General features: G+C 31.8%; 2 protein-coding genes across 4 annotated transcripts in view; one reads left to right on the forward strand and one right to left on the reverse strand.

Annotated features, from left to right (window-relative positions):
- Positions 1 to 3,613: 3,613 nt before the first annotated feature.
- Positions 3,614 to 10,792, forward strand: LOC136976446 (metallo-beta-lactamase domain-containing protein 1). The gene is made up of 4 exons (XM_067271724.1): positions 3,614 to 3,821; positions 10,152 to 10,315; positions 10,387 to 10,498; positions 10,566 to 10,792. Exons 1-4 carry the CDS (start codon positions 3,665 to 3,667, stop codon positions 10,769 to 10,771), a joined length of 639 nt encoding a protein of 212 aa, XP_067127825.1. The 5' UTR covers positions 3,614 to 3,664; the 3' UTR covers positions 10,772 to 10,792.
- Positions 10,793 to 10,832: 40 nt separating this feature from the next.
- The window catches only part of LOC136976436 (sodium/hydrogen exchanger 7-like), a 55,699-nt gene continuing 42,599 nt past the window's right edge, over positions 10,833 to 23,932 (reverse strand). The window contains exons 6-18 of one of the 3 annotated variants that reach the window (XM_067271705.1): positions 20,680 to 20,785; positions 20,426 to 20,575; positions 20,241 to 20,341; positions 20,088 to 20,176; positions 19,426 to 19,539; positions 19,202 to 19,313; positions 18,955 to 19,108; positions 18,824 to 18,875; positions 18,599 to 18,711; positions 18,146 to 18,254; positions 17,971 to 18,078; positions 17,672 to 17,753; positions 10,833 to 13,000 (exon numbers count right to left, since the gene is read on the reverse strand). In XM_067271705.1, the coding sequence (XP_067127806.1) occupies positions 17,715 to 17,753; positions 17,971 to 18,078; positions 18,146 to 18,254; positions 18,599 to 18,711; positions 18,824 to 18,875; positions 18,955 to 19,108; positions 19,202 to 19,313; positions 19,426 to 19,539; positions 20,088 to 20,176; positions 20,241 to 20,341; positions 20,426 to 20,575; positions 20,680 to 20,785 (1,247 nt within the window). In that variant the 3' untranslated portion in view covers positions 10,833 to 13,000; positions 17,672 to 17,714. Of the gene's footprint in view, positions 13,001 to 17,671; positions 17,754 to 17,970; positions 18,079 to 18,145; positions 18,255 to 18,598; positions 18,712 to 18,823; positions 18,876 to 18,954; positions 19,109 to 19,201; positions 19,314 to 19,425; positions 19,540 to 20,087; positions 20,177 to 20,240; positions 20,347 to 20,425; positions 20,576 to 20,679; positions 20,786 to 23,932 lie in introns of all 3 variants that reach the window. The other 2 variants (XM_067271704.1, XM_067271703.1) reach the window with 2 other exon arrangements.

Genomic DNA, 23,932 nt, shown 5'->3' on the forward strand with positions numbered 1-23,932 from the left:
GCTGTAATTGAGAAACATTCTCCGAAAAATGATACGGGGCACGTGTCTTGAACCCCCAAACAGCGGCCGGATGGCCGAGCGGTCAAGGTTAGCAGTCTGCTGCCCTGGGGGAAACGGGGTCGAATCCGGACGGGTCGAAAAATCCCCAGGAATATTTCCGGGGGGTGGTCTGTCCGGATATGTCGGTCCCCGTCCCTCACCACCCGGCCGCCCCATTGTGGGCCTGGCCGAACCCATAATGGGCTTGCTATAAGAAGCCCTCTTAGTGCCCACTGGGTGAAAAGAGTTACGAAAAAAAAAGAACCCCCGAAGCACCCATATTTTCAAAATCTTGAATACACTACACAGAGCCGGTTCTGATAGGGTGTAGTGCGTGTTTGCACGCAGGCGGCCAAAATCCTAGAGCGGCCGATAGTGCACATTAAAAAATTAAACTTAAATATAATTTATTATTATTATTATACCAGAAATGCCCTACCAAGCATGACGGGCTGCCTTCTATGAGAAAGTAGAAATTGAAGAACTGAGAACAATGCAGATTTCAAGACGTTCAAGAAGAGTAGCTAATCCTACATGTTTCTACAAATTAAATATCCCATACTGCCCAGGCATAGTTATAAGAAGGCATAGTTAATGCGCGATAACACTATAAAAAGTTGATTTTTTTTAATTGTTATATAAGCGACACAATGTGGCTATCTTTTTTTAAAATTTAAATTTAAAGAAGTTTAAATACGCCATTTGACAAAATATTTAAAAACGCAACAAGCATGAACATCACGTGTTCACTGATGTCAGTGCAACGTCAGTGCGATCACAACTTTTAATATCAAAAGGTAGGGCCATGCCGTGCTATGATACAGAGAGGCGGCAGCATCAGGCGGCACCGCAAGGGATCCGCATAAGCGGTATTTCGAAGACTTGGATCATACTGAGAAAATCTACCGCACGGCCCTGTAGGAAACGTAAATGATAATTGATCAGTCTACCCGTTTTGCTTATTTACCTCTTGACGAATTATTTTGTCACCTGCAGTGGTAGTTTGAAGGACAATAGTAAGAATAAAATTCCGTATTCGATGCAAAAAAATTCAATGGTAATTGATATTTTAAAATTTATTGACAGAAATGCTTTTGAAATTTGAGGGAGTAAAAAAAAAAATAAATAAATAAACGCGATATAACGTTATCGCGCGTCATTCGTTATATATATATATTATATATATATATATATATATATATATATTGTAATTTTATTCAAATCAATTGATAACAAGTGCCTTTCTTCAAATTTATATTTTAGCACCGCCATAAAATACGAGTAGAATTTCCAAGTTAAAATGAAATTCTATTTTACGGCGGCACCAAAATATAAATTTGAAGAAAGGCGCTTGTTATCAATTGATTTGAATAAAATTACAATAAATATATATCAAATACTTTTATGGATTCTTCAAAACCCCTATCAACTATATGAAACTGTCATAAAACACCAGTAGACTCTTGTGGGTTGGGGTAAATTATGAATTTACTGGCGATCAGTATTGATAGGGGCGGCAAAATAATGGTAGCACGCTAGCGGCTAACAGCCCGAAACCGGCCCTGACGCCACAAGCCCACCAGCTGCCAATACTATAATACTACCTTCTTTTGCGAAAATATTCTTGCTGATAAGTATCTGTTATAAGCTGCAGCATGCTGCTGCATATTTTGTTCGGGTCTTTTATTGTCATTGTGTTTTATTTTATTTATTTATTATTATTTTGTATTTTTATTTTTAATTTTTATTTTTTATTTTTTTCCCCTTTGCTTTGTCATTAGTGCATACTGTAACTCGGTGGAACTATGTAACGGATATGCTCCTGTAATGCTCACTGCAGGGCAGGACTTTGTACCTTGTTTTAAATGTACAATAAAACTAATGACTAATGGGAGTGGCCAAGCGGTTCCGTTCCCTGAACACTAGAAGTTCGGTCGTGGGTTCGCGCCTCGCCTAGGACGGGCTGGCCACGTTGAGTTTTTCAGGTTTTCTCTACACTTGAATAGGGGCCAGTTACCCTGAAAAAGACATCCTCCTAGGCAGATCGCCTAAGTGTCGCGTTGCCGTAACTTAACAAAACAAACTGAATACGCCACTGTCGCTGATCCCGGGTTTCCCCAGAGCGATAGTGCCACATTGACTGCTTGGCCATCCGGCCGTTTATGTGATGTAATGTGGATAGTAAATAACTGCTCTGTGATCATTAAAATTGTATTTCATTTGTAGGAATTTTGTTTGTTTGTTAATAATAATTTATATAAATAAAAAAAATTAAACGTATGTATGTGGTTTTTTTTGGGTCATCGTCTCCAGGTGGCAACACTATCTACACTATCATAAGGTCAGGACACGCTCCCAGCGCCGGATCCAATAGGTGCGAGGCCCGATTGAATTTTTTTTTTGTGGGTCCCCTCAAACTTTAAATAACAAAATTAATTAACCGTTAATTTACATATTTTTTTTTTGTTTTTTTGTAACTCTTTCCGCCCAGTGGGCACTAAGAGGGCCTCTTATCGCAAGCCCATTATGGGTTCGGCCAGGCCCACAATGAGGCGGCCGGGTGGTGAGGGACGGGGACCGACATATCCTGACGGACCACCCCCCGAAAAATTCCTGGGGATTTTTCGACCCGTCCGGATTCGATCCCGGGTCCCCCAGGGCGGCAGGCTGCTAACCTTGACCGCTCGGCCATCCGGCTGCTTACTTTACATATTGAAATAAGTTGTTTTATTTTTAATAATAATATACCTAGATATTTATTTTTGTAACATGTACTATTTTTAAATATATAAATTTTGACGTGATGCGGGGCCCCTTTAAGCGCGGGCCCGATTGGCACCAATCGCTCCAATCGCTTAAAATCCGGCCCTGCGTGACGCTCCCGTGATTCTATGCGGCAGCGGCCATGTTGGGGCATATCGATAGAGATCACCATACGTGGTCCCTGCGTGAGACGACTATTATTACGTATATACGTACTCAGAACGTTAAACAATGGGTTATTCTGTGGCACCTAATTGTAAAAGTAAGTCTACCGACCTTCGATTGTTTAGATTTCCTGCAGATAAGCAGAGGAAAGCGAAATGGGTTCAGAACTGCAGACGGGATAAGTGGCAGACAACTGAACATTCTAAACTATGTGAGAGTAGTGTATATTATGTATTTTTCTATAGGTACTGTCTTTGAGATGTACACTCAAACCTGTTTTTGTGCGGTGGATAGGGACCGCATAAAAGAAAACGCATATAAAAAAATCGCACAAAACTTCACGAGTAGCTATAAAAAATAGTTTTCGCAACACAAAAAGTGTGTTTTTATGCGGTGGATAGGGACCGCATAAAAAAAGTCTCACGTAGAAAATAACTCAAAACCGTACGAAATAACTAGAAATTGCTTTTTTAATAGCATTATAATTTTATATTTAAATTATTGTTTCCTAAATGCCAATTAAAATATTCAAAAAATTTTATAATAAAAATTTTATAGAATATACTTTATAATTTACAAAATACTGCATTTAAAAAAAAATTAAATATTTTAATCATGTTTTTATCCGATAGAGGGATTTAAGAACGTAAACAAGCCCGACTAGAAAGACGTGTTCCACAATTTTATTAACGAAAACATGACTTCTCTGGTAATAATCAAAGAGGGTTTTTCTGAATTTGATCAAAAGAGTAATATCATGCGTGCCAACTGTTCTTGCACTATTGTTATGTCTTCTAACGTTTGTATCATTGTGGATCCATTGACAGCATGGGATAAAGATTATATACTCCAACGTAAGTGAATTTATCGGCACAATTGGGTAAGATTGCAGATATTAATGACACTGCTGCTTTTTTTTAAACTCTCCGTTCTGTGGGCACTAAGAGAGCCTCTTTTAGCAAGTCCATTATGGGGGCGGCCGGGTACCCGACGTATCCGGACGGACCACCCCCGAAAAATTCCTGGGGATTTTTCGACCCGTCCAGATTCGATCCCGGGTCCCCAGAGTGGTAGGCTGCCACCTTGATCACTCGGCCATCCGGCCACACTGTAATAGAGCTGTAGAGCATGCACATAGGAGCAAAAAAGTCAAAGGAACCATACCTCTACATGTGACCCTGTGAGAGATATAGCTTCCCAAATCGGCCTACTTCCAGGGTGTGATTGGGAGTCATCACGATAACTGTTGACTATTGTAAAATGCTAGCTCTGACTGACACCCCAGCAGTCAGCACTCCTAGTGGACCAATGTTCTCTAACAAAGTCCAACGGACTGGGAGGTTGCTGTGGTATCATTCAAGACTAGAATCTTATCCATTTTCTACTTCTCCCAATCTTTGAAATTAAAACCCTACAAGTTAATTTTAAACTCAAATTTCCCCGTTCAATTTTTAAAAGTAAAATAAACTATTTTTTATTTCGTATTTTGTTATCATCATTATCCATTAAGTTTTTAAACTAGGAGCAAAACAAAGTGAAAAATAAATTGCTTTATAGTTCAATACTTATTTACAATACAACAACATTGTATTATTTTTTAAAATGTGTATTCTGTATCAAAGGTTGAACCTCTGTTTTTTTCACACCAAGAACTTATCTAAAAGGACAAATTAAATTGCTGTTTGGATGAATTTTTTTCAATGCATAGCAGTGAAATATAAACTGATACTTCATATGTAGATATATTCATTTCCAAATAGTTTGTAAAGTGCTTTGCAAAACAAACTGCATTTAATGAATTTTCATTAATTCTACTATATTGTTTCAGATTAAAAAATGAAAATGCACATTCTTTCAGCTTCTCTGTGTGTGGTAAAATAAAAGTTTATCTATTTTAATAAATTTGATATTATTGTGCCATCAAATCATTTCCTTGATGCTAAATCAATCCGCATTCTTTCACATGAAATTACTAAACATATTGGGTAAATGACCATTTCAGTTTTACAGAAATAAACAAAATAGATAAACCTTAAAATTTACATTTATTTCATCCAAATTTTTATTCAATGCAATTTCAAAATTGAGAAAAGTCATATTTAAATATACTATCAGGCCACTCCTGTGTCCATATTTGTTGTTGAATGCACCATTGCAGGTGTGCCTGTCTCTGCTGCAGCTATGGTCACTGTGCTGTTAATTCATGGTGCTGCAGACATTGCACTGTTCATGTAGACACTTTTTGTTCTGAAAACAACCCAAGTTCCTGAATCAGGGTACTTAACATGACTGTACTATTCCACAAGGCCATACAAACATTATGTCTGTTCTCTAGGGCATTACTGACCAGGGAAGCTGAGATTTCACATACATTCTGTATGGCCCTCCAGAACCCATCAATTCCATATTCTCATGACTCATGGGATCACAACCAATATTTAATTATATTGGGTTGTTCAGAAAGTAATTTTGTTTTTTTCGTGGGGGAAAAACAATATTCTTATATAAATATTTTATTGAATTATATATTGACCATTTTGGCCAAATACCTGTTGCCATCTTTCTGATAATAGCATGATTCCGCATTCATAAATGTTCTGATTTTTTGTTTTTTTCCCCATGACTAGGTGTATTAATGGACACAAGGCATTCTTACATCATCTTTATTTTCGAATCTTCTCCGATAATGGAGAAGATTCGGAAAGATTGTGTATAAGTACTAACACAAAGAAATTCCCAGATGTCATGCCGATGGATGAGGGGCCTTTGCCCGAAATGTGTATCGGAGAAGATTCGGAAATAAAGATGATGTAAGAATGCCTGGTGTCCATTAATACACCTAGTCGTGGGGAAAAAAACAAATAAAAGAAGGCATGGTCTCAGAATACATAACCAAATTGGATAAATTGAGACGGTTCTGATCTTTGCTTAGAAAAAACTGATCCAAGTGATTTTTGACATCCTGATTTGAAGTAAATGTTTTACCATTTAAAACATTTTGTAAAAAGTCCAGAACAAGTAATAATCTGAGGGTGCCAGATCTGGCAAATATGGTGGGTGTGGTAGCACATCCCATCCAAGCTGTAATAGTTTCTGATGAGTTACCAAACTTGTGTGAGGTCTGGCATTATCATAGCAAAACACTACACCTTTTCTGTTGATCAATTCTGGTTTTTTCTGTTTGATGGTATCACTCAATTTGTCCATTTGATAACAGTACTCTTAGTAAGAAACGAGAAAATTAACATCCAGGCGTTAAGTGTTTACGAATATCGCTATAATCACTAGCGCTTTGGACGAAATTATTTTCGTCTTCCTCAGGTGGATAAAAACAGTTAAATTCTTTTTCAAATCAAAAAATTTTCGAAATGCAAAAACCGCTCTAGAACTTTGAAACAAAACAACGATGGAACGGTGCAAGAAGAAATTTAAATGTGCGCGCGTGATGACGTAGCGCATGCGCTACAAATTACTAAGATGCTGAGCTAGAGGTGTTGTTTTAAACTGTTATATAAGTTGACCCACATAGCAGGCAAATCAAGTGTGGGAGTGTTGCACGGATTTAGTGCAGCGGTAAGAAAGGCCTCCCAAATAAACTCGATGCTCCTGTTATTACAATGCCTGAGCATCGTCACCTGGTCCCATAGCGGGGTGTATAGTGCTGTACCACCATTCTTGCTAGTTCGGTGTCTTCTTTGCCTGCCTCTGATGGAAAGTTGGTGTTTGAAAATACGACAAGCCAACATTCTGGTTGTCGCACCAACGTAGTGGGTGCGAATACCGGATGCAGTATTTTCCAATGGGATGGAGTAAACTCCAGACCTCTCTAGTACGGAGGTAGCATCCCTGTCATTGCACAGTAGCCTCCTAAGATTTGGCCGTGGGGAGACTGGTAGAAAGAGCGCGTGTTGCCTAAAAACACGGCAAATATGTATGGTGACTCGGCCACAGAATGGTAATGCGGGAAGGACTACCGTGCATTCGTTTGGAACATGTAACGCCGTGGGAGGAAAGAGCGATCTTTTGACCTTGTTTAGGAGGTACTTGTACTTGGCATTAGAGTACCCTGCCGCGTTTACTGCTGAGCAAATGGCATTAAGCTCAATGTCGATAGCTGTTTGACTGGAAGATAGCAAAAAAGCCCTTCTAATTAATGGGGTGATAGCTGCATTAACATAATGCTGCGGCTGGAATGCTGTAGCAGGGATTAAAGGTGGTAAGCAGTTGAATTTATGGAACACGGAGTACGATAATGTTCCCTGGGATTTTGAGATGTTTAGATCTAAAAACGCAATATCCCCCTCATTTTCTTTTTCCCAGGTAAAGCTGATGGTAGAATAAATTTTTGGGAGTGAAGTTTTGAAGGTGAGGAAATAATCCTCCGTGTCCTGCCAAGCTACAAGGATATCGTCTACATATCTGAGGTATAACAATGGGTATGCTATGGTGAGGGGGAAATTGAAGACCCTTTGCTCAACATGTCTCATGAGTAACTCCGCCAATACCACAGAAAGCGGTGAGCCCATGGGAACCCCTTGTTTCTGTAGGTATATCCTTCCATTAAACTGAAAATAATTGTTTTCGGTAATAAAAAGCAAGGCGTCACGTATCTCCAAGACCTGCTGCGCTGTAAAGCACTCCTTGATGAGACGACTATTTGCAAGCATGACAGCCTCGAACTGAGGAACCGAGGGGTAGAGCACAACAACATCCAACTTGTAAAAACTAAACTCATTACAGGATGAGTTACCCAAGACCGAAGAAATTGATGTTTTTGCTTCAATGGAGGAAGATGTAACCCAGGGGGAAGGAGGCAGGAGCCCACTTAGTAGTTTGGCGAGCACTTTTTCCAGGTAATAGGTTGGGTGAGTCCTTTTATTAACTAGCGGCCTCAATGGCCAACCCTCCTTATGAGTTTTAACCTCGAAAAAGAGTCTGGGACACGCTACGTTTGATGGAGGATCCACACGCCCAGGCAGAGCAGAAATACTAGGAAGAGATATTATTTTCTTAGTCTTCCTAAGGACGGTAGGAGTTGGGTCAGACTGTAAGACTACCGTGTGGGAGTGGTTGAGGAAGTCCGCGGCTCTGGCTAGAAAGTCGTTTTCTTTACATAGGATGTTAATTTTCTCGTTTCTTACTAATTCAGAGAGCGGCGTGAAGTCCACCATCGTTACGATTAACAGTACTCTTTCGAATCAATTTTAGAATTGTTTGGTAGAAGCTAAAAAAAAAATGTACACTGCTGGCCATTACAAATGCTACACCAGGAAGGAAAGCAAATAGCAGAATCATATTTTAAAAAACACCCTTAAAATCCCACCAAAGAAAGCATCTCTTTCTCTAAGAACATGTGGAACCCATATATGGAGCTTTGAAACGAAAAAAAGTCATTTCAAATGATTGTAAATGGTTCAATTTGTCAAATTTAATCTCTTAGCAATTTCTAGTGGTGTTATTTGGCAGTTTGCTTCGATCAATACCTTTATTTTGTCTTCATTAGCTTCAACTGGCTTTCCAGAACATTGTGCATCTTCAGTATTGAAATCGGCAGAACGAAATTTTGTGAACTAACTTTGGCACTGTTGTTCTGTCAACACATCATCTTCATACACATCACACAATTTTTTTTTGCTTGAACAGCATTTTTATTTTTTGGTAATAAAAAAGCAAAATATGCCAAAAAGACTGCTTTCCATGTTTGATGGGAAATAAAAAAAAAACAAACACTTGCACAGAATCAAACAAAATTTTTTACAAATAAGCCTTGAAATGTCAGCTGTCAAAATATATAAGGACAATATGGCTTAAAATGAAATAGGAATTAGTTGTATTTTTACCTGCCACTGGTTGTAAAAAAACCCAATTACTTTCCAAACAACTCAATAACAAATGCCAAAACACAGTAAATTTAGGAACTTTTTAAAAGGTTTAAATGACAAAACAGATGAATTTCCCAGTGATCTCTCTTTATGGTCTGTTGTAAGATGGCTGTCAATTTACAATGTTTTGTGGAACTCCTGAATCCTATTGTAAAATTTTTAAAAAGAAAAAAAAAATACCCAGAATTAGAAAATGAAACTTGGCTTTATGACTTAATGTTCCTTACAGACATCATGGAACATTTGTCAACACTTAATTAATTTGGCTTTACAAGGAAAGGAAAGGAAAAATGATTAGTGATTTGTCACAAACTGTATTTAGTTTTGAAGCTACACTTTGGCTTTTTGTACATGATCTTAAATAACATTAAATAATCATTTTCCACATGTAAAAGCAAATATAATTAATATTAAAGAAGAAAAATTGGAAGGATTGCAAGCAGATTTCAAAATGTAGGTTTGAAGATTTGAAAAGTTTGAAAAGTATTTGCATATTTTGTGAACTCATTTATTTGTGATATTGGAGATGTATTTCCAATTTCTGAAATAATACTTGTTGAAAAAGCAGCTAGGGAATTGGAGTTATTAGAGATGAAAGATCAGGCATTGCAAATACAAATCTAGTTCTCTGAATTTTGGAAACTCATGCCAGAATCAAAATACCCACACTTAAAGAAAGATGCTTGCCATCTAATTTCAATTTTTGATACAACATATTGCTGTGAATCATACTCCACAATGAGGTTCGTGAAGTTGAAATATCATTCACAGTTGACCAATCAGCATCTCAGAATTGCTGCAAACAGCTTTAATAAATTATGTCAAATTTCAAAGATTTGACCAAAGAACTTTGTTAAATGTTATACTTTTTTTTAATGAATATGTATTAATATATATATACTTTATACAGCACTTAATATGATGACATTCTAACAAGTTTTAAGTTAAATAAAATTTGACTATATGTATTTATTTTTGTGTACTTAAATAATATGGTGTGGCTCTTCACAATATATGGAAAACTGGCACACAGCTCTCATTGACCTTGTGCTTGTCCACCCCTGGCATATACTGTGCAGAAAACTGCTAAAACAAAAATAAAACCTTCGCATAACCTGCCTTACTGTATACTCCCACGCTTATGGGATCATAGGTCAGTTTATGATTGCAATTTAAAAATCAGCATATAACCCTCATTCTCTTTCAAATTCTCTCATCACAGATCATGGGTTATATGTATGAAAATATGATAAAACAAGAAATCTCAAATTATCTTTATCTAAAATATATTTATTAATTTAGAATTAAAGGAACAGAACTTAAATCCAGATGATATAACTCATGTTGTTTGTACACATGGTCATTCTGACCATATTGGAAACTTAAATCTATTTCTTAAAGCCATTCATATTGTTGGGCAAAGCATATCACATGGCACAGATTATTTCATCCATTCCTTTGACGAGGTAAGATTTTGATCCACAAGAGAAAATATTTCAACAAAAGCAGAATAATTTTATTTATGTTTTATCTACAGACACCATATAAAATTAACAGCAGCATTCAGGTGATTACAACTCCTGGTCACACTCATTCTGATGTCAGTGTTGTTGTTTTAACAGAAACATATGGTACAGTGGTAATAGCAGGTGAATACAATTTACTTTTTGAAAATTTTGTGCATATTTTTTTCTAATATTTTCAATATTTTGATAGGTGATTTGTTTGAAAGAAAGGAAGATATTCAAGAGCCATCTTTATGGAGGGAGATAGCAGGAAGTGAAAATCCCAAGCTCCAATTAATAAATAGACAACGTATTTTAGACATGGCAGATTATATTATTCCCGGCCACGGACCAATGTTTAGAGTAACCGCTGACTTGAAACGTATCCATTCCTCTTTGCTTCCTAAAGAATCTTAATAAAATGAAATTTCTCAGGTATTAATTTATATATTTTAAAGAAATTACACACACAGATGCAAACATTGAAAATTCTTTTAATACAACAGCAACTGTTATCTGGTACAGTGAACAGTGACGAAATATATGAAAGACAATGTGACTAAGTATATGTAACTTACTATATATCTTTTTATATACAAAGTGCAGCATAATGCATCATACAAATTTTCGTTTCGTTTAACTATATTTTGCTAAATGACAATATTTGACATATTTGATAATCTGTAATAAACTATACAGCACAGAAAGAGTAATTTCTTAGTTTTAAACAAACTGTATAAATCATACTAACTTATTGTTTGGATTTTCAAATTATTAAATTTTGCCAGATAACTCAGTCTTCTGATGACTAATACTTTCTTTCTATGCAATACATATAAAATATTGATTTGACACATCACAAGAAAAACCTCTAATATATTTATTGTTCTGCTAAAACATACATGTTTTTAATAATACTGATCTTTAAATTAGTCTAAATGCTAAATTAATCTCTAAAACAGAAATAAATTAAATCCAGTAGCATATTTGCCATGTGTAAATTATGAAAAAGTTATCTTAACTTCTAGCAACTGGAATGTTTTAAAAAAATATATTCATGTTTAAATGAGAAATTTTACATTAAACAAAGACACTGGATTGAAATAACCTGTAGTAAAATGTTTCTCTATAATATACAACTAGTAATATCTAGATACGAAGTTATAAAATTCTTAAAATCCACGTTTAAACTTAATGCATATATTCAGGCTACTTTAAATAAATTTTCCAGACATGAAGATTACATTAGAAGAGTATTAGGACAAAAATAAAAACATTTACTAAATAAATTTTAAACTTATGGGGAGATTATTATTTGACTAGATTTCCCACATTTTTTCTTATATTTCAAAATATACAAGTTTTAATTTACATTAATGAAAAAAAATTTAATTCTTTTAAACCTTTGAAACAAATGAACAATCGTATACTGTACAAGTACTTTAAATTCTCAAAATTTTATATATTAAAGATTTAAATTTTATCACTCATTTCTGTACAAGTGCCAATATACAAGACGGATGCATTGACTCCTTACTTTTGCAATTCAAAACTTGCACCTCTTCACAAACGTAGCAAAAAAAATATAGCTAAATGAGTTTAATAATTTTTTTAACAAAAGTATCAATATGATACCATTATTAGAAAAATTGAACAGACAATGCCTATAATTTAACCTATAAGTATTGTCTATTCACAATGAAAATGAAAGTCCCATGCCTTTTAAGTGAAAATAAAAAATGGAAATTTTATCTAAAAGGCACGAAAAATCATAAAAACTAGTTCTCTGATACAAATAAGAGATGAAAATCAGCTAGAAAGTGTTTATTATTCATAAATATCAAAATTATACTTGTAATATTTTTTTATAGTGCATGAAATCTATTCTAAAGTCAAGATTTATAAAACAAATGCACTTCTATACATTATCAATCCTTATCTACAGCTTTTGACAATTAAATTTTGACATTCATCTCAATGAATACATTAGGAATATTACAAATTGTTATTTGGTCTGTGAAAATGCTGTTAAATTTCAGTTAACGTAATTTTAGTCTACCTGCACTGACTTTCTAATTTTCATATTTTGATTTCTTGTTTAGTGAAAAAGTTAAATTTTGGCAATAAAATTTGTTGTATTCAAATTTGCATTTACAAAAGGATTAATAGAAAAATTGAGATTTGCTCAGTTTTAAATAAAGTTTAAAAGTATAATTCTGAAAGCATTTGGTACCGATGGAATGTTATTTTAAGATCACAAAAATAAATGCCATAAAATAACATATTTCAATAAAATTCAAACTTAATTAACATAAAATTATTATTATTTTCCAGCCTATATTTTCATCTCTTGACTAGTTATTACTTTATCCACTCAAATAAAAAAGAATCTTTTAACAAAAACTAAAATTTTAAATAAAAGTTTTAACATTATATACAAATATTAATAAAAGATATCCTGAATTTCACTTGCAGAAATTCTGCATATTCATTCTTTAATTTTGAATATCAAATACACTTTTGACCAAGTTATGAAAAGTGATTCTATACAGCATCGCCACGAGGTCCGGGTATATATATTCTGGTGGTGGAAACTGTGGATATGTTTTCCGTGAGACCGAGATCGCCTTCGATTGCAGAATTATTCTGTAAACCAAATAAAAACGATTTACTATTTTATGCAAAAATCATTTCACAAAAATTTCATAAATGTAAAATTTATCATCCATTCCATTTAAGCAAGAAAAATTCAAATTCAAATACAAATTCTATATTGATTGAAAGTTCCTATACAAAGACTTACAGGATTATTGTTGAAATTTCTGAAAAAACAAATAATTGCAGTTTGACACTGTAATGCATATTATGCAGACCTAGAGTTTCCTGCAATGAGAAAAATCATTGCAACTCCTGACAAAATTTTTAAATTATATTATCAAAGCATCAGAATAAGATTATGTAGAATAGTTAAGAATGCAAAACTATAAAGTCTTGGAATAAATAATTGTAAAGAACATAAGAGTCTATTAATAATCATTATGCATTTCTAACATCAAATTTTTCCTTATTATGAAGTAAAAATCCTTCCAAAATATATGAAAATTCATTTTAGTCTATTCTGTAGCCAACTGAACAGCAGACTAAATTCATAATTTAGCATTAGATCATCACACAATTCCAATCAATCAAAATTACTCTTAATGTAGCCATCTAGAATTTTTTTACTGCAATAGGCATTATATCATTTAGCTTCAATAATGAAATCAATATGTTTTCATATATTATTAAATTTTAGAGTAAAACATTTTCAACATTACAAATTTTTCCAGTTTTCAGATCAAAATATTAAATAAAGTATTTTAAATGATTTCTATAAGAATCAATATTTAATACCAACTGAATGGAAAGAAATTAAATTCCAGGAAAGAGTAATTTACATATGAGGCAACACATATTTGGAAGATTTATATGATGGATTTTTCTTTAGAAATTCATGCTGTTAAAATGCTTACAAGCAAGATTGATGGCATCCTGCACACTATTCATAGAATTTAAGAAAATGCCATTAGTCAACATTTCCAGAAATAATGTAATAATAATAAGTTATATCAGAATGCCAAAATGAATCTGATTCTTTCATCTAAACTTAACTAAACCAAAAACAAAATAGGGCCCATAGTAGATTTTAGAGGTATAATATGAAGTTTATATAAAGAAATATGTGTATTAATGAGGCAGAAGAATGGAAGTGTATCTTCTAAAGGCTTGAAAGATTCAATGTTGTTCAGCACCTACACTACTGCCATGGCCAAAAATGAATACAGGTATACTTCAGGTTATGTTGTTTCGAGTTAAGTGGTTCTTGATTATACGTCATTTGTCAAAAAAAAAAAAAAAAAAAAAAAAAAAATGGAAAAATAAAAATCAAGACATTTTATTCAACTTTACGTCTGTCCGCCACAAATACTGAAGTCGTAATATCACTAGAAAAGCGTTAGCACATAAAATCATGTTACTATACAATAAATAAGAATAAAAGTATATAAAATCATATTAAAATACATACAATTACAGTAAATGTTAATACTGTACATCATAAATCCTAGAGAATGAAATGTGAAAACATCTGTGACTCTGTGTTGTCATCTTATTTAGCGGTCTTTATTGGTAAATTTAATGTAAATTAGTTTATTTTCTACTGTCGCAAAATATTTTAATAACTGTATTTGTTATTTAACCTTACGAAATTATTTTATTTTATGATGTCTTTGAGCAAACCACATTAACAAGAGTCCACAATGTACTGTAAACATCGCCAAATTGTAAACAAGTACATTTACAAGTATTTATGTACTGTACATGTATTTGTAAATTTAGATACATTTTAGTTTTTAATATAGTACAGAAAAAAAAGTAATATGTCTGTAAGCTTAAAATAGATTCTTATTAACCATAACTATGTGCTCCTTGGTGCTCGCTATTGCTCGCACCTTGGTGGGGTGAGCCACTACACCCCCTACAACTATATAACATCAAGTACTCCACAAAAAGTCAAGTGGGCTACTCAAAGCTAGCACAATCATGTGGGCTAAATTTTTAAATGCAACAGTCTTTCACAATAGTCTTCTGACATCCTGTTAATTAATAAAATATGGTACTTTTCAGTTAAAAGCTTTTGGCTGACTAAGCAGCCATCTTCAGGATCAAACTATTAAAAGAGTGGAACAAAAAAAATTAGAGCTATTATGATTAAAGTTGTATCATACACCTCAAAAAAACCTCTGGTGTCCAGTGGTGTGTGATACTGTTTTAGTAAGTCCAGTATGAAGGTGGCTGAACTATTATGATTAAATTTTATGAATTAATATTTATCAAATGATTTATGCTATAATGGATAATGACTAGTAATAATGAGTAATGCCACAAATATTGAATTTCTCAAAAATTATAACATATATATGATATTAGTGTATCAGATGTAAATATTGTATAGATATATGATACAGTGGAACCTCGCTTAACGAGCATAATTCGTCCCAGAGTCTTACTCGTTACAGCAAAACAATTTTTTCCCCGTAGAAATTAATTTAAAAGAAGATAATGTGTTCCACGCTGAAAAAATGCTCAAATGTTTTATGTATGACGTTTATTTTAAAAAAAATTGTACAACATACACTGTTAAGGAGCATGAATCATCATCATCTTTTGTTCTAGCGTGGAATGAACCATTCTGGAATGAGAATTCAAGTTGCAGAAACAAAAAAAAAAAAAAAAAAAAAAAAAAAATCACAGCTAATATGTTTGATAAACACTACAAACAATATGCCAAATTCTTGGGTTATTGTAAAGGCTATAATTAAATATTAGAAATTAATTAATTTGACTAGAGGTAGGCAGTTATGTTTCCATCTCGTATTAAATTTAATAATTATAAATAGTTAATTTTTAATTCAGACATTTCTAAAATTTAATTTGGAATCGGTCATTAAATTTAATGACCCAAGAATTTGGCACATCGTTTGGCATGTTTATTATATAACGGGCTATGGTTGTTGATGTTTATAAGTAATATGTGTGAACACAAGTTTGGAAAAATATGTGATCACAAGCGACACTAAGATGCTAGCGGAATGAGTGCTAAACACAGACTGATGGAGCATGTGCACAATTCGGGACTTTCCCTCTCCTCATCACTCGTTATGCGAAACATCGCTTGTTAAGCGAGGTAAATTTTACAATTTGTTTTGCTCCTTATGCAAAATACTTGTGCGAGGTGTTCATTAAGCGAGGTTCCATTGTATTTCGAGTATAGTAAATTCAAAATGTTTTCCTATTCTGAATATGTTAAAATTAATGCCAATTTTTTATTTGATTTTATATATATACTACAATATTCTTTAACATCATCATTAATCATATGTAAGTGTATATATATTTCATTTCAAGTAATACTAGAACATCATGCATATATTTCATTTCAAGTAATACTAGAAACACAACAGAATTGAGGCAGCAGTATCACAACAGAATTGAGGCAGAGTCAGAAAGAAACAGGCAATCCTTACACTTGCTTAGCAAGGACTGGTGATCCTTACTTGAAGATTGCACAGGCCGCTACAAGTGGTGATCCATGAACAAAGCAATCAACACCAATTGCTTTGTTCTTGTGCTTTAATCATTTTTCATGCCCTTTATCCATTAGGCACATGCAATGCTGTATTTTTTTTTTTTTGGTCCCTGAATTCCATTAGGCATGCTGAATCACATCAGGGAGCATGGATATTATCACTTTTACCTTACTGTATTTCAAAACTCTTTTTTATTACATTTTTGGATTCCTCATTCTAATTAATGGAAAATGGCAAAGTTTTATCAAAATTAGCATATCAAATTTTGAGAACTAACACAATTCCATAAGCCACATAGAAGAGACTTTGCTAATGCTTCGCCTCAATAAGTTGTTACTCTTATATGAGTAAAAAAAATACACAGTAGACCCCCCTGTAACAAGGTAGATATGTTCTGTGTTATATGAATCCGTGTTGTACGAGTCACTTAAACACGAGTCAATCACAGAAAGGCACACGAGCTGTGATTGACTTATGTGTTTAAGTGACTGATTCATATAACACAGAACATATCTACCTTGTTATAGGGGGGTCTACCGTATTAACACATTACAATAAAATAATTTTTCATTCTTAAAGATGTTTTCAAGAAATAAATACAACTAAACATTTTTTTCCTTCATTCAAGAAAAAAAAAAAAAGATAAACTTTAATTTTAAACCATGAATCGTTAATTGGATTGTTTATTTAGTATCAAAATAAATTTCTATTTAACTATCTAATACATGTATTTTTCTTAGTGTTCTAAAAACAAAAAAATTCATTTACATATACACACACATATATATATGTTTGTAAACTTAAATTTGTTCAGTAATCTATTCTTTAATAAGAAAACTGTTTTAAAATTGATTTTATATTATAAATTTTTAACTTATGAAATAAAATAGTTTATATTGTGTATAATATACATAATTAAACAATAAAATATGTAAATAAAAAAATAATTTATAAAAAGCAATTTAATCTTTTTTAAGATTTTAAAATTTTATGTAACATAAAAATTGAAGCCAGAAAAATATATTAAGCACTCAATCATTGTTACATACACTCATATGAGACTTACATGCTTCTTTAAATATACACATGAAAATCAAGCATAAAAAGGAGAGCCAAAATTGTTGGTAAAAATATTTAAAAAACCATTTCAAATAGAAATGTGCAGATATTTAGTATTTAAGATACGTACATATAAGGGAGAAGTGACGAAGATTCTACGATTGAGATATTCTTCATATGAAATTTTGGCTGTCCACGCTATCATCATTCACCTTAAAACAAGAGAAAACACATGCAATGGGAACTGCAGCTACATACAAATGGACAAAAAAAATTTCCTCTTCTATGCATCAAAACTTACATGCGTAAAAATAATTTCTTTTTAATCAAAATTATATTTATTAATTATTAATATATTAATTTCAATTATTGCATTTTTAAAGCTAAATATCATGTGTGCAATTTTTAATTTAAAAAAAAATCTCTTACTCTGGGTGGGTGATGTGTTCTGGTTCCATTGTGATCAGTGTATGTTAGTTCACTTTCATCTATACATATATCAGTATCGGAATCATCATCTTGCCTCCTATTAACTTCCTGTAAAAATTTTATAATTTTAGAAAGTATGTATTTTTCAAATAATTTATACATATGTAAAATATACCTGCGACATTTGTTTTGTACTAGTCAGAAGACGAGCCAATGGTAGGCAGCATGATGGCAATGTATCCATTAATGTTGGTCTACTGTGAGTTAATAAGGGCTTCATGTATCTGAAGTCAGTTAAGGTTATTTAACTGATTCTAAGTAATGCTAGGACTAGAATAAATTTTTACATAATGACTATAAACAGATTAATAATTAATCATTTTTAAAGCCAAATTAATAAACAAAAATTTTATTTTATTTTTTTTTTACACTGAATTTTATAAAAATTTAAAGGATGGCATTTCTATAAAACTATCACAAATACAATGCATTTGTTTTATTTTTACTAAATAAATATCTAGTAATAATTAAGTTCTACTTAAATTATAACAATCAAATAATTTAATTTTTATATTACAGATATTCATCAAAAAACTAATACTATAAATAATATACTTTCAAAGGATACCGCACATCAAAGTTATACCACTTTCTAACTAGCCAGGCTTTTTCATAAGGCGTTTTATTTTCCATTGGTGGAGGAGGGCTGCGTAATTCTGTAGGTGTAGTAACTTGAGGAACCTAAAGATATGCATATCAATGAATACTCAAAATGTCTTAATTCAATTTAAAAATAGAACATTTTCAGTAGTTTCAATCAGTTTAAAGTAAGAAACTTCAAATGCAAACATACCATTCTCATTCCTCCAAACTGTAGTAGTTCATGCTCTTCTTCAACTCCAACTCTAAAATTACAAAAAATTTATATTAAGTTCAAAATTAAATGAATATTTATTTAATAATATATACTCAAAATAAATTTACGGAATGCCAAGCCATGTCAAAAGTTGTGTTGTACATCCACCACAAACTATAACAGTAACAATGGCAATAAGAGATGTTGTGGTTAGCATCAAGTGTCGCTGTTCTGATAAGGTGTTTCGAATAGCTAAAGCAAATGCCATAGCACCACGAAGCCCTAAATTTAAAAATTTTAAACATCTCTTTTAAAAACTGAAATATAATCAATTTATAAACTAAAAAATTTATATATGTATAAAATCATATTTACCAGAAAAGAAAAGTACATGTTGAAAAGCATATGGAATTTTATTGTGTCTGCCCAAATTTAATAAAAATGATAGTGGATATACATGCAGAGCTCTACCAATGGCAATGGCCAACTTAATATTTAATTAAAGAATGACTTCATAAAAATTATAAAATAAATACATTAAAAATCAAAATAGATTACATGAAGATTTAAATTATCTAGAAATATCTATTAAAGGATACAAATGCTACAACTATAAAGGCTGCATCCCAATGATGTTTCTGATATGTAAATATAGATACACCAATATATGTGAAGATGAAATTCTCAGCTAAGAAATCCAGTAATTCAAATACCTGTAAGAAACATATATACTTGAGTTGTTAAAAATATATGTATGAGAATATTTATATAAACAGATTAATCATTTTATTAAAACCATCACTTTTTTCATTATGTTTTAACTTTAAAATAAAGGAAAAAAACTCCAAAAAGTTGTAAAAATTCTTCAATATAAATCAAAATTTTGATGTAAAATTTTGAATGTAGTTTGTTTCCTTTGAGAAATACCACACTGCACAAATTAAGCAGTTATTTAATTACAATCTAAACAAGTTTTTTTACAGGATGAATTGTGTGTCAATTTGTAATTTGTTCCCATAAAATGTAAATGAAGTATTTTTAGCATACTTATTTGAAGTAAACATATCCTTCAGTACTAAAAGTTGGACAAACAATGATGGAACTCCATGACATGAAACTTAACATAAATTATGTAAAATAATCATTATACATAAACTATTAGCATTATATTATATGATAATTAGTAATTAATTAATATATGATCATTAATCAAAATCAAACTCTTTTAATTATCATAAAACTTTTAAATACAAAGTCTTACTTGTTTTGTTCTTGATCGAGATTCAACTGATAAATTGTTGTATGTATAATGTGCTTGGCAAATTCCACAGAATAAAACTGCAACAATGCCTAAAATAAAATAACTTTAGTTATAAATTATAATAAAAATGTAGCTAAACATTTATGTTTTTACCTGTGAGATCTGCAGCTTCAGCTACGAGAAATGTACAATAAGACATCAAAACAAACAAACATGATTCCAATAATGGAAATTCAAAGAGACGAGTGAATTTTGTCAAGTATCAAATAGTTAAGGATACAATATTCTAATTTAACAATATTTTTAATTTCAAATTTAAAAAAGAAAAAAAAAGAAAGGATATAATAGCAGTGGAACAACCAGTTACTGAACCTATTAACAAAGAACATACAAATATATACAAAAAGTTTCCTAAAGACTGGAATGCTGCTCCAATTTGAAATCTTCCATCTTTTGATTGAAATTTTTCTTCATATCTATCTATAGATCTTCAAAATAATTTGAAAAGTTTTATTCATAATTTTTTTCTTTTTAAAATGTTAAAAATATTTATAAATATTAATTAATAAATAAAAAATTTATAGTAAATTACCCAGCTAAAACAATTGCTACTGCATCATTTAATATACTTTCTCCAAACACAAGAGCATAGAGTGTCACATCAACATGCAAATCATGGAAAATGGCTAACACAGTCACTGAAACAAAGGTATACAATTTTATAATTAAAAAAACTTAATCTATTAGATTATTCAGAAATATATAAGAAGAAAAAAAATTTAATATACAATAATTATTTATTCTTGGTATTGAAGGTTATTAAATAGAGATGATACGATACTGAATTTGACCAATACGACACTAATAATTTTTCAACCAATCTGATACAATCCAATACCGATACTTGCTTCTGTCCATATCTATGGGTATTGGTAATAATGAAAGCCTAACAGCTCAATGGTTAGAGAATATTCACCTTATATTTGAATTTAAATGGGTAGTGAACAAATAAAAAAAACACCAAAACAAAATAATTTTAAAACATATTGTAAAAAAAAAACTAACAATAAAATACTTATACAAAAATATTCTTGTAGTCTTCCTTGTTATCCTTTTGACAATGTAAGAAAACATGATCCATATTGGCAGAGTTGACCTTTCCTTATAGGCTACTTCCTCTTATAGGTTTTTTAGAATTTTTTTTTTACAATATGAAAATTTTATGGAAAATATCAGATGTCACATAACTTTTACTCAATTTGCATAGCTATAGGCAGGGAAGTAGCCTATAAGGAAAGGTCAACTCCACCAATGGTAGATAATGTTTCCTGTGATTGTGAAAAGGAGGACAAGGAAGACTACAAAATATTTTTATTTGTGTAAGTTGTTATTGTTTATACTTTTTATATGTTTTTACAAAAATAAAAGTTTACAAATTGATTTACAAGTTCCTTTTAGATCTGGATTCTAGAAAATTGTAATTGTCTAGTTTTCCTAACTCCAACCCTGATTTTAGAAAAACATTTGAATAAGCGTCAATTTATATTATCATAGAAAAATTGCCAGATTGAAAAAAAATTGTTACAAAATTGCCAAGTGGCTGGTTTGTTCTTCCCACTGGTTTCCTGGAAAGCAGGTGACTCACTGGGCAGACCAAGTTTGCACTTTCCAAAATCAATAAAGACTATACATTAGGTGGCCATTGGTGGTGAATCATATGTGGAAAGGACACTGCCTACCTTGAGTTAGTTTTATAGTACAGTAGGTTCATTACCACATTAGAAAGCATGCCATGGTAAAACAATATGTAGGATGTGTATTAAAAATATCAGAATATTGCTTTGTTTTACAAACCAATACATCAGGAACATTCCAATATGCCAATGTATCAGATTGGTATCAGTTACATCTCTACTTACAGTGAAAATTATATAAAATTTTATACCAGTAGTTAATTTTCTCCATCAAAGTTTTGTTTTTATATTTGCTATAGTTTTTATTTTTATCAAACTATATTTTTGTCACAATTAATTTACTGTAAAAATATTTTTATTTCAATTTGTTTCATAGAGTTTTAAAATAATTTTATAATATTTTGCTAATGTTTTTGATTTACTATTACAGTGTGATTCCATTTATAAGGCATATCTCATTCGTGAACAATCTTTCACAGAAAAGCTTGTCCATATCTATTTCTTAAGACTAAATTTTGTACCTATGTTCTGACACAACCCAGTCGTCCTATTTATATTCCCTAAACCACATTAAAATGTTTTTATACACTTTTCAGTCAATGATTCTAAATAAAATGAACAATTATTTATTGTAATATTGTCACCACACCAGGCTAGAATTTTCAATTTAAAAAATCAGATGACTTCCAATCCAGACCAAAAGTTTCTATATGGATAATCAGGATCTCTAGCCCCTAAGCTTTCTATATCTGGTCTTGGTTTTCATCTATCTAATTCTGTCTCAAGATTTAAAAAAGACAGATAGACAACAGGGGGAATCTATAGGTCTGCAATTTGAAAATTGCAGTCCAATAAATGAAATTATATTGTTGGTAAGGTTCACTAGTATAAAAGGAATTAATATGAAACAAGATAAGTGATCAAATGATACAGCCAGATTAACTATTGGGCTAGAACTTGGCTGATGAACTATATAAATATTATATAACGTGGACTAAAGGTAGACAGTCTGCCATATGCGTAATAAGCAGAAGTTACAGGTTCAAGTCTCAGTCTAGGTCAATGCTTCTTCCAGATCAGTCTAAGTTCATTTATTTCCAATTATTAAATTTAAACAAAATGACATCCTAACTGACTGCCTTTAATCCAAATTATATAATATGAGTGAATACTGTGAAAGCTGAGGGAAAAGAAAAATTTATTTTTACTTTTTAGTGCATTTATGTAAATAAAGTGTTTCTTTAAAATCTTTATATACTTTTTTTCTACTACTTAGTTTTATACACTGAATTATCAAAATTCTTCTCAGTTTAGCATTTCATTGTGAAGTGGGTGAAAAACTGAGTTACAGATTTTATCTGGACAGACAGACAAAGTTAATGAAAAGTATGTGTGTGTATATATATTTAAAATAGCTTGCTATATTGAATTCTCATAAATAGGGTCTACACTGTATATTAATAGTTATAATATTAGTTACTGCTGCAGAAAGTGAAATATTTAGAATGAATTATTATTAAGTTTAAAATTAATCATAATGAAAGAAAAGACAATTTTTGAATATTCTTACATCTTTTATTTTATACTAAATATCTGAATTATACTTTTAATAATTAAGTTAAAGATAATTCAATGTAAAAACTCCCTAACTTGATATTCACCCAGCTAATTTTTCAGAAAAAAACAAATGTTTTCAGTTACTAGGACCTGCTTCAGGTCACAAATTTCAAATAGATGGAATGCTTAATGTTTCCAATTGTAGTATAACCATTTCACATAGGTCCCCAGACAATGGGCTACCCATGGGGACCCCTCTCTTTTGTAGGTAGACAGTGGTATCCAATTGGAAACAGAAGGTGTAACAAAGCAAGTGAGATAACTAAAATTTGTTGATGGCATTCTTGCGTAGTAACTTTCTGTATCAGGTTACAGAAACATGGTTCCAATCTATAGGGATATAAAGATTTGAAATCCAAGGCTTACTCATTAGTGTGCATCAGCATAACAGATCTAACACTGAATTCATGATATTAAGTTGGTATCCCTGTAAGTGGATGTTGAGTAGGACATGTACTGCTCACTCCAATTGCAGGTAGGAGACCTGGCCTTGTTTAATATGGGTTATAGTTGTTGCCCTTGCTTGTGTGTTTT

Source organism: Centruroides vittatus, unplaced genomic scaffold (assembly GCF_030686945.1).
Source record: "Centruroides vittatus isolate TY-2023 unplaced genomic scaffold, ASM3068694v2 contig_400, whole genome shotgun sequence".
NCBI classification, from domain to species: Eukaryota; Metazoa; Arthropoda; class Arachnida; order Scorpiones; family Buthidae; genus Centruroides; species Centruroides vittatus.